Source organism: Ictidomys tridecemlineatus, chromosome 6 (assembly GCF_052094955.1).
Source record: "Ictidomys tridecemlineatus isolate mIctTri1 chromosome 6, mIctTri1.hap1, whole genome shotgun sequence".
NCBI lineage: Eukaryota > Metazoa > Chordata > Mammalia > Rodentia > Sciuridae > Ictidomys > Ictidomys tridecemlineatus.
Window position 1 is genome coordinate 88,782,553 of NC_135482.1, and position 13,062 is coordinate 88,795,614.

At 32.3% G+C, this 13,062-nt stretch overlaps 1 protein-coding gene across 45 annotated transcripts in view; it reads right to left on the bottom strand.

Moving 5' to 3' along the window:
• Plekha5 (pleckstrin homology domain containing A5) overlaps positions 1–13,062 on the bottom strand; it is a 236,999-nt gene that overhangs the window by 61,065 nt on the left and 162,872 nt on the right. For 30 of the 45 annotated variants that reach the window (XR_013423041.1, XR_013423043.1, XR_013423044.1 and 27 more), the window contains 4 exons: positions 8,717–9,182; positions 5,592–5,675; positions 2,712–2,831; positions 1,834–1,887 (listed from right to left, as the gene is read on the bottom strand). Coding sequence is in view for 39 of the 45 variants with exons in the window: in XM_078015158.1 (XP_077871284.1) it covers positions 1,834–1,887; positions 2,712–2,831; positions 5,592–5,675; positions 8,717–9,182 (724 nt within the window). In the remaining 6 variants the exon portion in view is untranslated. Of the gene's footprint in view, positions 1–1,833; positions 1,888–2,711; positions 2,997–5,591; positions 5,676–8,716; positions 9,183–13,062 lie in introns of those variants that run through there. The other 15 variants (XR_013423047.1, XM_078015145.1, XM_078015152.1 and 12 more) reach the window with 4 other exon arrangements.

Sequence of the window (13,062 nt, forward strand, 5' to 3'; positions counted from 1 at the left end):
CCTTTAGGCATGGCTGAGTTACTGGATAAAGGTGTCACCATGTTTTTTACTACTGTGTAATCATTAACCTTTGCTGATTGTTGAGGAATAGAAAGGATCAATAACACATTGAAATTTTTAGAAGCTACCTGTAGAATCATTAGCATGGTGCAAAAGGGAAAGCTCAGCAAAGAGTGGAATAATGGGAATGTAAACCTTAACTGGTATCTGCACCATTTAGGTAAAGGGATAAAACACATTTGATATGGGAAAGGGGTACAGAAGTATCATAGCAAATGATGGTTTTTCCAATATATTTACTTGTTTTCCCCTCAAATTTTTTCAAGTTCTATGCCTCTGTAATTATACCACTGATTTCACTGAGGTCAATAATAAATTGCATCAAACACTAAGTTTATTTATAGAGATTCCAAATAACTACAGATTCATATTTATACTATTGTTTTTTAAATGTAATTTTTGTAATATACTTCCTTTTCCCAGAAATATTTCTAGTTATAAATACAAAGGAATTTTAAAGAAAGTTTATTTCTCATGTTATTTCAGAAGCTTCCCAGAATTTTGAGGGAAGACCTATTTTCCTATTTATTAGCTAATATGTCTTTAATTAGACTGCTTTCAAAGTACATATATTCTGGCTAAATTTCAATAGCACCAGTCCTATGATTGAAGATTTGAATTTGGATACATGAAATGCTGACTTCTAAAGTACTCTAATAGGCAAAATCTAATGATGAAAACATGCTGTGAAAATATATGTGAAGTTTTTATTAGGAAAAGTCAATCTTTTTAAAATACCTTTATTTTATTTATTTATTTGTTTATGTGGTGCTGAGGATGAAACCCAGCGACTCACACATGCTAGGCGAGCACTCTACCACTGAGCCACAACCCTAGCTCATTGATTCCTTTTTAATAAATAAATGATTTAGCTATTTTAAAAGATTATTCTAATGTAAAATTCCTCTTAAAATGGAAGTAATTTATAAAGTTGTACAATATTGTTTTGTTTCAAAAAGGCAAATATAAATAGTAAGCATTTGTTTTCGAACATTTTCCACAGTAACCTTAGCCTCTTTATTTGACAAAATATTCAAATTGTGACTCTTTAAAACAGGTCTGATAAGTCTTAGCTTAATTTATATAAAGTGCATTCATTGGAAGAAATTGTGTTTAACAATTTAATTTTTCACTTAAATATTAATTGAGCACTTCGTAAACTAAAATCTGGGAGAGTCAGTCCTTGTTCATTGCTACTTTCTCTTGTGAAAGTACACCTTAACCAGGCATACTGCTGCCATCACTAAAGTAATTCTATGAATTGTTTTTAGGTCACTGTGAAGTGTGCTCTATCTACCTTGGCAAAGACCAAATACTGGGAGAATATAAGAAAATAGGGAACAAGAACAATCAACTAAAAATTATCTCCACTATTCTTAACTCCTTTGGAAATGCAAAGCACAACATACTCCTCCCTATGTTCCAACATGGGAATTCCATTAAGTGTCTGTTCCTTTAATTAGGTCATCTCTAGTTGGAGAAAAGCCACAATGAACAGGAATTTTTGTGGGACAAGAAGAAAGAAATATAAAGAATTCAGGGTCTCAATTTCAGGTGACTTAGCATTTGTATCCTCGCTTTACTTTCTACAACTGTCCTTTCTTTCTGTTTATTGTAATATTCCTGAATTTATCTGGTCAGGCTTTTCTTATTCTGTCATTTGTAACAAGTCACGCTTTATAGGTGACTGAAATATCTAAGTAGCCTCAAAAATTGTACTACTTTTAAGAAGTTCTAATAGATATTATAGTAAGAAAATTCTAAGACTCCCACCTGATGATCCAAATATATGGTGTTCCTTTGAAGATGATGGGAAAGAATTTCATTCTAGTAGGCACCAATCAAGGAAAAAGGAATAGAGAAAGAGGGTGCAGAATTCATAAAAAGGTCAATTTTGAAATAAGAAAACAGGTAGTTTACTGCAGTCTATTGTATCATGGTACACAACTTTCACACAATGTTCTTTTAAATGGTACAGATGACACATTAAAGTATTTTCAATTTCTATTTAGTTTTGTTAGAAATTAAGTAAGACAGATGTATCAACATTGAACTACTAAGCAGAAAATTCTGTACATGGCTTTAGCAGACTGAATGTTTGAAGCTTTTACATGCTATTTCTTATCTGCAATATAGTATTCCTCTTGGAAGATGTTTGTCACATAACCAGAGGCTATTCAACCCTTTGAGAACTGTTTGTATGTATTCATTTTTTTAAATCAAGAACAGAAACAATAATAGTTCTCTTAAAATTAATCTTTGACATTTAAAAGACAGTATTATTAAAACTAGAGTAAACTTTCAACTTATTACTTTATTGGAAATTATAAGACTTCTCAATGTTTTACCAGATATGAAAGTCACAGTATTCAGTAATTACCACTATTTTAAAATCTGTGTGCATTTCTCTACTCACAACTAAAGCTGATGGGTGTGTAGGTGGGTCAAATGCATTCTTCCTGTATTTTCTTTCAATAATATTTAAATAAAGTTGAATTCTCAAAGGGTTAATAGGAGGCTGCAATATGGGCAGTGCAGTAATGGTATAGACTCATGTTCAACACTAACAACACATTATATTGATTAATGAGTGGATCAAAATAAGTGATTATGGCAGATGACACAGACAAATAAATGTCTTCATAGCTGACCTTTGGGCTGTGGGCCTCAAGTTTTAGCTGCATGAGCTGTGCTAACGTATGCTCCCGGATACTACTCAGTTCAGCTTGCTGCCGTCTCAGCTTTATTAGCAGCAGCGTAAGCTCCTCTGGCTGAAGGAGTACAATTTAAGAATCCAAACAGTGGAAAACAGATTAATTGTTGTCCTAAGTGACAGATATTAAACCAAGATTTCTTGGCAAGTTTCCTCTTATGGTTGACATCAAACATAGTGCCTAGGCACTATGATGATAGGTCCTACATAAATGCATAGATATCTAGAGAAATAGAAGGAATAGTGTTACTTTACAGCAAAACAACAGTATATTAAGGCATTTTCTCACAACGTATGAGAGAACATCTAAATGCTAAGTATAAAAAAAAGCACAATACCATTAATAAAGGGTCGTATATAAGAGTTATTAAAAGATTATTAAGATATTTATAAAAATTATACCTAAGATTTTCTAGCAATAGAACAATACCTGCATGTCCAACACACCATTTTAGAGAATAGAAGACAAATAAAAAAAAATTCAAATTAATTTAAAACTTGGATATATTTTCACAATATAAAACTCAGTACCTGGATTTATTAATTACTTTCCAGTTATATTTTGTTATGTTACCATTAGTGCTTTCATAGCATTTAAAATACCAAAACAAGTATATATATATTTTGGTACCAGGGATTGAACTCAAGGGCACTTAATCACTGAGCCTCATCCCCAGCCCTATTTTTTTTATGTGTGTGTATATATCTATATCTATATTTTTTTTGGGACAGGGTCTCACTGAGTGGTTTAGCGCCTCGCTTTTGCTGAGGCTGGCTTTGAACTTGAGATCCTCCTGCCTCAGCCTCCTGAACCACTGGGATTATAGGCGTGTGCCACTGCGTCTGGCCCAAAACAAGTATATTTCTCAAAGATTAAAAAAAAAGTTTCCAAGGGCACATAACCACTTCTTTCATATTAGGGAAAGCACAGAGTCTTTTGCATTCCTGAATGGTTACTAAGGGCAACAGGAGAGTAAATTTCAATGGTAAATGAAATTCCTTAACATGCCATTCTATTTTTCTTGTTAGAAATGCTGTAAAAGTATGGGCACTGGTGATCTCACAGGCCATTAAGTATTATTTGGTGCTTCTCTTAGCTTTGTTATAATTAAAAACAGCAGGTAGGAGAGAGGCAGTCTCTTCTAAAGTGCTACAATGCACTCCTATCCAGGCCAAAGGTATTTCCAAGATTGATTTGCATTGTTTACATCACAGCATTACATTAGCTCTTTTCTGTTCTGTTAATTTGTGGTTGCTCTATATTTTCTATATAATCCTTTTTTAGAGACAGAAAGTATTTAACTGTTATTTGGAAGTACATTAAATCTTACTGCCTTCAAATGGTAAGTGTCAATAGAAGTAAACTACAACTCCTACTGGATTCTATAGATAAAACTGGGTACCCCAGAGAGGCAAGACAATAGTTTTTATGGTATTAAGTTGTCAAAAACAATATGAAAAAATAAAAAGTCAACAAATGTTTAGTTTCTGTGAATTGAAGAAACTATGTTAAGTGAAAAAGAATAGCCCAATTTATTTTAAAGCCAGCAACATCTTATAATCTCATGATTCTGAAAGAGTTCTTGCCTCATGATCATCAGGCCAAGATCTTGAAATCCTGTCAGGGAGATAATGGGTTGGAAGAAGGGATGCACAGATTCTAAAACCCAGAGTGATATTTGACAGGAATACTTAAACAAAAATTTTGAACCTCTCATTTATTATTTATGAAACTAAAAAGATGAGAACATTTTCAAAATGATAAAATATCCCAATAAGTTTGCTATATAATTAAATTGAGGTCAAATAAAAAGGCATATTTGATTGGGAAAAAAGTAGGAGAGGTGGTCTATATCCACTAGAGGGAGCAAGGCAGGAAAGAAAATATATGCTGTTTATCCTTTATTTTATGATTCATGTCTGTTTCTTTGTCAGATAATCTAATATTTATAAATACCAACATTTAAAAGTTTTTGGGTTTAACCAAAAAATATTTATATTCTTTAATAAATAAACTGCAGGTAGTTTAAAGCCAGGAATGATTTCCTTATATTTAAACATACAAAAGGTGAAATAAGGCAATATGTATAAAAACATAAAATGAATTTGTTTTGATTACTGCAGGAAGAGACTAATAAACAACCATTTAGGCACTAAAATCATATCTTCATAGAAATTAAGATGATCTAATAAGACAGTTTCCCTGATAAAAGAATGCTAATTAAATGAACTGAAGTGATTAAAAAAATCTTTTCTCTTTGAAGAACAGTAATGCTGTGGTAATAAAAACCCTTCCAAGTCTGATTATAATACTGATAATAAAATGATAATGATAAATACTTTCTTTGACCTAGTATTCTTATAGTCTTTCTCTCTCTGTGTAAATTAGTTATTTTTGGCTCCCAAGTAGTTAACTTATACCAAAATTCATAGGAAAAATTTCTTAGTGGGTCTGTAGTTGACTACAAATGGTTGCTTAATGGATCTGTTCCACTAATGATTACTCCAACTTCTGTTCTGAGGATAAGGAAATTAACAAATCAAAAAAACCCATCTATGTTATCCAATAAATTTTAAAATATCATCTTTTATTTAGGCTGTCAGACATTAAAGGAAAGGAGTCCATTAACATACTGAAATGATTACATAATTCCAAATTCCTCTGATGTGGAATCTCTTCCACAAAAGCAGTAATGGTTTTTCTTTGGGAGATATCTCTGAAAATTAAAAACTTAAAAACTATGTCAGATATGTGCCTTCCTGAGTAGCATATACAATAAATAAAACATAATATGGTAAATAAAGATATCATACTCACCGTTTTGCCTTGGAGGCTCTGGGGACTAACAGACTGTAAAGTTAGGCCAGCTGGCATTGATCTTCTGTCAGGCACATAGACATGCTAGGAAAATAAAGGTACAAATGATTCTGTGGTGAAGCTTTTTTTGATGAATATCACTGATGAGAAACTTTAATTTATATTATGAAATATAAATTTAAAATTGCTATTAGTGCTTGTGAAGGAAGACACTTCTTGTTTCACTAAAATACAGATGCTGATGAACAGAGTGCATCTATGTAGTCTGATTCAGCAATTAAACTCTTTGATCTGGGGACCCCTTTATATTCTTAAGAATATATATACAGTTTTGCAAATTCAATGTCTGGCTGGAATCTCATATTTGCTTCTGCATTCATATTTGCAGTCTGTTGTAAAAATATCTTAGTGAAAGCATGTGAAAAAAATCTGCCCTGGATCCATGCAGTTGGAAAAGGGAGAACTTTAATAGTTTTTACTTTAATAATTGTAGATATTCACCTTTTCCACTATTAAAGCTAAAAAAAAAGTTACACTTTACTCAAATTTTTAAAGTTTAGTTGCAGAGTGGTATCTAAATCCATATCAATGAAGTTTTGAAAACCATTGGTCTATTTGCATTTTAACCTTCACCCAAACATGATTTGGTAAAATGAAACAGCAGTCATCTGGAAAATATTGGTTTAGTGAGCTATACAATGTTTCCAACATTGACACATTTCTGAATTACACATTTATTAATATCACCATCAATCTTTAAGCTCTGGGAAGATATTAAGCTCAGAGTGGCAGATACACAAAATTCTGATTTTTTCTTAAACACTTAAATATTTTCATCAGGGACAAATACTGTCAGTTGTTTTCTTTGAAATAACAGGCTTACATTTCACTTTATCTGTCAAATACCAATCTTAATAATCATACCTGTCTTTTGTTCAAATAAAAATGGTATTCTACAAAACAGGAGCTAGCTTAGCTTGCAACTCAAATAATGTCATGATATGCAACAGAAATGGTTTATGCATATTCCCATTTCATCACATGTAGCATTAAAATGATATGTAGTGACAGGTTAATTAAGATTCCATAAAATAGTTTCTCACTATTTCATCAACGGGAATCTTAACTTGCTATTTTATTTTTTATTCCAAGTGTGTAGCAATGAAGCACACTACCACGACCATCAGTATAGTTTGGGGACACAATCTTGATTTACTGTTTCGCTATTAGTGCAAATGGTAATATAATGAATAATGCCTTACTACTATAAAGATAGTTTTGAGTTTATACACTCCCTGGAAGGGCTGTGGAGATGTTTAGGGACTCTGTCCTTCACGGTTCATGGACTACACTTTTGAGAAGTAGTGATGTACTCCAAGGAAGATGAAAAGGATAGTATCAAAAGAAAAATTTGGCAATGTTGAACAAATTTATTAGAAGTTGCAACAGTAGATACTCAGTTGTTCTGGGAACTGGACAGATAGTAGATTTATCACTGAAACAAGTGATATATTTGGCCAAGAACATGAAACTACTGAAAATCAGGAGAGCATATAATTTAGCCACTTTAAATGCTTACATTAAACTGTATTAGATCAGATTTTTCTTGTATATTGATACTATTTTTATCTATTATAATTTAGTCTTTGGATGTACAAAGTGCCAAAACAATAAAATTTGTTAAATGAGTTTAAAGTGAGGCTTTTAAAGGCAAACTTTAGGCTCCCCCTCACTGTTTTTTTGTGGTGCTAAGGATTGAACAAACCTCAGGGCCTCATGTACACTAGTTAAGCACTCTACCTTTGAACTATATTCCCATCCTTCAAGCTTTCTTCAAAATAAAATTCCTGATTGCTTTAGTAATTTCCAACAAATGTTTATGGAAATAGCAAGTAAATATTTTGTTCAATAATGTAACTGCAGTATTTGGCCTGTGTCAAGGAAAGAAGATGCATTTTAAAATGGTGTAGGGTAAGAAATTTTTTAGAAATTAGAAGTAAAAGGACATTCTTTTTATTTTAGGATTGACATTAGGGAACTGAATTTATAATGGCTAACTCATTACAACATCTGCTTTGGCATTATTCAAAGATGATTGACACAAAGTACTGAATTAACTTCAAATAGGGACTGTGGTTTTGGCTCAGTGGTAGAGCATTTCTCTAGCATGTGTGTAAGGCACTGGGTTCGATTCTTAGCACCACAAAAATAAATAAATAAAGGTATTGTGTCCATCTATAACTAAAAATATTAGTTTTCAACTAAAAATATTTAAAAAATTATCAAGTAATCCACTAAGCAACTAACTTAAGGTACAAATTAAAAATGATTTATGGGGCTGGGGATATAGTTCAATGGTACAGCACTTGCCTAGTATGTGCAAGGTCCTAGGTTTATTCCCCAGCATCACAAACAAAAACAAACAAACAAAAAAACCAAACCATGATCTCTACCTGTATGTTAATTTTTAAAGGTGCATATTATTAAATATTGGTAGTCTCTAATGTTCAGTTAGGTATATAAGGAGTTCTCAACATGCCAGTCACCTGGTTGGAAGGTAAATCCTAGTAAAAAAACAGGATAAGCTAGATTCAAGACTGCAGGTATACCAGAAAAGGACAGGTCTTTGGCTTGTCCCAAAGGAAGAAGAATTCCCAAGTGTGTAAAGAGTAAATAAAAATACACATTGTCGGGCTGGGGATGTGGCTCAAGCGGTAGCGCGCTCGCCTGGCATGCGTGCGGCCCGGGTTCGATCCTCAGCACCACATACCAACAAAGATGTTGTGTCCGCTGAGAACTAAAAAATAAATATTAAAAATTCTCTCTCTCTCTCTCTCTCCTCTCTCACTCTCTCTTTAAAAAAAAAATTAAAAAAAAATACACATTGTCTTTAACATAGAGAGCTGATGGGATATGGTATCAGACTGAGAAGAATGCATAATGCTTGAAAGAATTGTTTCTATGGTATTAAGAGTTCTGAAGCATTGCCAACTTAGATTTTATACATAATAACAGTCTTTCTTTTCTCTTTAATTTCCTGCCTCTCACATTTTAAAGAGCATATTAGAAAGAAAACATAACATCTATTAGATAGTGAGTTAACACAATATTAGAACACATTTTACCTTAGGGTGATGACCCCTGTGTCTACGGTCTATTGTCACATCTCCTCTCTGAATTGGTGAAGATACTTCTGATCTATATGTTCGCTGAGGGGAGTAACCCTGGTAAACAGCTATTGAACCATGGGAAGGCGATGTGGGAATAGAGTGCATTGTTTGGTCAGAAATATTAACCATGGTTTTAGGACTGCTCAAAGAACTGTGTCGAGGAAGGGTGCTCTGCTTATTATAGAACTGACGCTGTTGCCATTCGTAGAGCTGCCACATAGTGTCATCTCTCATCGACCTCCGTTTCTCTTCTGCTCCAGCTCCTACTGTCTTGTCATGACTGGAAGGGGTCACACTGCAGATACTTTCAGGCCTGGTCTTGCTGTTTCTTGGGAGTGTTCTATAACCCTCAGGGTAGCGGGCCATAATCTGGGCTCTGTGGCTTGGCATATTTCTTGGTAAAGTTTGGTAAGAAATTATTCTAAAATAGAAAATAATTGAAACATAAAAATGAAGGAGAAAGTTGTTTACAAATTCCAAATTATAGTACATTTCTTTTTTTCTGGTAAGTAAACTATTTAGTATATTTTTTAAAGACTCAAAATACTGGTCTGAGGATACAGCTTAGTGTTAGTGCACTAACACTGCCTAGCAGATGAAAGGCCCTGGGTTTGACCCACCAGTACCAGGAAACAAACAAACAAACAAAAAAGATTGATGAAATCCAATTTTAAATAAATAGCATTTATGTCTATAGCAACTACATAAAAGAACTACTACTTTCACAAAATTTACAGTTTGGCTTTAAAAAAAAGAATATTTACTATACTTCATTTGAGAAATAAGAATGTTCAGAAACTAATCTCAATTGTACCCCTACATTTTATTTATTTTTACATAAATAAACTCCCAGAACCTTATTTCTATACATCTCATCAGAAAAGCTGAATAGGATTTCTGTGTACAAATGTATTCAAATATGCAAGTTTTCAAGTTGTACCTATGAAGCATAAAAATAGGTAATGAATTATTCCATTACAAAGTAGTTGACTATTCTGTTGTAATTTTTCCTTTGGAATGCATGGCTGATTATGGGAGGAAGAACAGAAGTGCATTTGTGGCCTGAAGTAGTAACTCTTTATAACTTCCCTAACTTGAAAATTAGAAATGATTTTAGACTACAGATCAGAATTTCATTATTTAAAGACAAAGCAAACTACAATCTTAAGAATTCTGCAATGTTTCCAACATAGTAATCAATATTCTACTTCAAGATGATATCAATATTTTGGGAGAGTTTTGCTTTAAAGTACTCTAGAAACTAATGTACATTAAAAATAAAATATAATTCCTTTAAAATGCAAATTCTTAGAATCGAATACTTAATTGCACATTACTAATAAACTCAGAATGTCATTGCAGTATTCAAAATGAAATAATAAAATCCCAATTAACCACTCATAAAATTTTGATGATGTTTGTCAAAATTATTTCTGTGCTAATCTCACGGTAGGTCAAATATATGAAATGAATTTTAAAGTTAACTAAAAATTCTACATGAAGTATATTGTTCCCCCAGTATTTTCAGAGACATGTAAGGTTAAAATTCAGATTCTAGGTACAAACAGTCTTTATAATCACCAACCACAGAAAAAAATCTAAATTAAAAAAAATTAAATTATAGCTGGGTTTGGTGGCACACTCCTGTAACCTCAGAAGCTCAGGAGACAAAGGAAGGAGGATCACGAGTTCAAAGGCAGCCTCAGCACAAAGTGAGGCACTAAGCAACTCAGTGAGACCCTGCCTCTAAATGAAATACAAAATAGGGCTGGGGATATGGCTCAGTGGTTGAGTGTCCCTGAGTTCAATCCCTCGTACCCCCATTTCCCACCCCAAAGTAAATTAAGAATGTCCATATTAGGGGCTAGGGATATGGCTTAGTGGTAGAGCACTTGCCTGGCATGCATAAGGCCCTAGGGTCATCCTCAGCACCACCAAAAAAATACAAACAACAAAGGTCCATATGCTACCATCTCCATGGGTATACGTTTATAAATCCTTGGCTGATAATCTGAATGCTAAAGTCCTTTTGATACAAAAACTTTATATCAGTAACAATGCATAAGTATTAAAATATTATAGTAAAAAAATACCATTGTGATCAGGTGTAATAAATTGAGATCTGAAGCATGCTAACAATGGGTATAATATATATATGTTACTTTTATACAAAGACAAAGTCTCATGTTAAATAAGTACAACTTTTCTTTGTGGGTTTAGGAACCCACAAAGCAGATAAGATTGAAAAATATAGCAACACAGGGGATAAACAGTAATGCAGGAAAAAATGGTTGATCAAAAAATTACTAGAACAAAGTTTTGATTCTTGCTTTTTTTGCTAAATACTTAGATGAGTTACAACAATTGCTTTGAGAATGCTAAGACAGTGGGGGAACAGCATAGTAAAGATAAAAAAAAAATGCAGTCAAGGGAAGTTGATTCCATCCAAGAGACTGCCCTTGTATTAAAAGCAGGATTATTTGGTCATTCATCAAATTTAAGAAATACTGTAAAAGCCTCAAAACATGCAAACGAGTCTAAATTAAGCGTGTACTATATCATGAAAATGTATTCATAATGAAGGGACATACACTGCCAACCTAAAACATAGGAAAAACTATCTCTAAATCAATGTATAAATTATAGTTCAGAAAGTCTCATGAGACCAAACACCTCTGTCAGTGTTGAAGCATTCATAATGTGTGAGCTGGATTCTGTTGTTCACAATGTACATTAAACTTGAACTGTCAAACCATCATATGATCATCAACACGTTTTTGTTTTTTTCAAGTTAGTGTGGTTAATTAATAATTATTAAGTTTAAAAGGGTTTCTGCCATCTTTGGAATCACTTTTGGGGGACTTTTGGTAGAAAATTAAGTTATTACTAAGTAAAATCATTTTTGTCCCATACTCTTTCTTGTATTTGGAGACTTGTTTTTCAAAAACTACATTTCCTTCAGTAATTTCCCCCCAAAGAAATTCAAATTAAGCAAAGTGTGTTTTACTTTTAAGTGAAAGCTTAAGAAATGAATACTGTAAGCTCCTTCATCAGGTTTCTTGGCTTATTCACCAGCAGCTGCCTGTCAGACACCATGAAAACCCTGTCCCTGTGATTATGCCATGGAGAATAATGGCTTAAGGCACCATGCATCGTAACAGTGCCTGCTACTCACAAAGAAACTTTAAAGCTTTGTTCACGGACACAGGGACCTATCATTTGACTAAATATTAAACCTTTTAATCTTTTTATCAGGACTTTAATAATAAAAGAAACCTTTTCATAAGGTTGAAAAAATGAATTATTCCAAGAATTACAATTTTGCTTCTTTCTATCAATAAAAAGTACCATGACACCTTTTAAATGATAAGGTTTATTTAATAATGTAGAAGATATTTTTCAAAGATCTAAAATAGATTCTAGTTATTTCAAAAGAATTATCTAATTAACAGCATTTATGGAAATTGGCATCACTATGAACCCAAAGATGAGAGAATCCAGAGCCTTAGCTTAAAATAATTTAAGACCACCTTTTACAAGCCACCGATGTGCACTGAAAACAGTCACAGAAAGACTTTATAAACATTAATTATATTTATCAAGGGACTTAAAATTAACATTTATACTTAACAAAAGCAAAAACCTAATTTCCAAATACTTGCTGAATCTTTTTATACTTTTTTAAACTACAGAAATAATTAATTTATTTAAGGAAAGCGATTATTCTTTGATGTGAGATTTAACTTGGCTAGAGATTCAGTAAATCTTCTGATTGTAATTTTTATTATTTTCTTGAAAGTGATTATTTTACCAAATAATTCCACATACCTTTCTATTTTCTTCCCCAGAACTATTTCTTGCTTATTTTCTAATCTTTATTTAACTTATTCATTTTGTCATTTTATCCAACATTTAAGAATTAACTTTTATTTATACATTTATATATTAATCAATTCACTTATTTATAATTTTGACCAATCTAGTAAGTTAAAAATATTCTCTTTTGTGTTTAGTGTGCAGTTTGAGCATTGCTCACTCTTTTCTTTTTTTTACAAATTGACAAAAACTGCATACATTTCTCATAAACAACATGATGCTTTAAAATATGTACATAATGTCAAATTGCTAAATAAAGTAAATTAATATATATATATATATAACCTCATGTTTTTTTTTTTTGGTAGTGAAAACACTGAAAATCTCTTTTAGCAATTTTCATACATACAAATACATTACTAAAACTATAATCATTATGTTGTATAATCGACCTGCTAAATTATGTTTTTGAAATAGCAGCTATT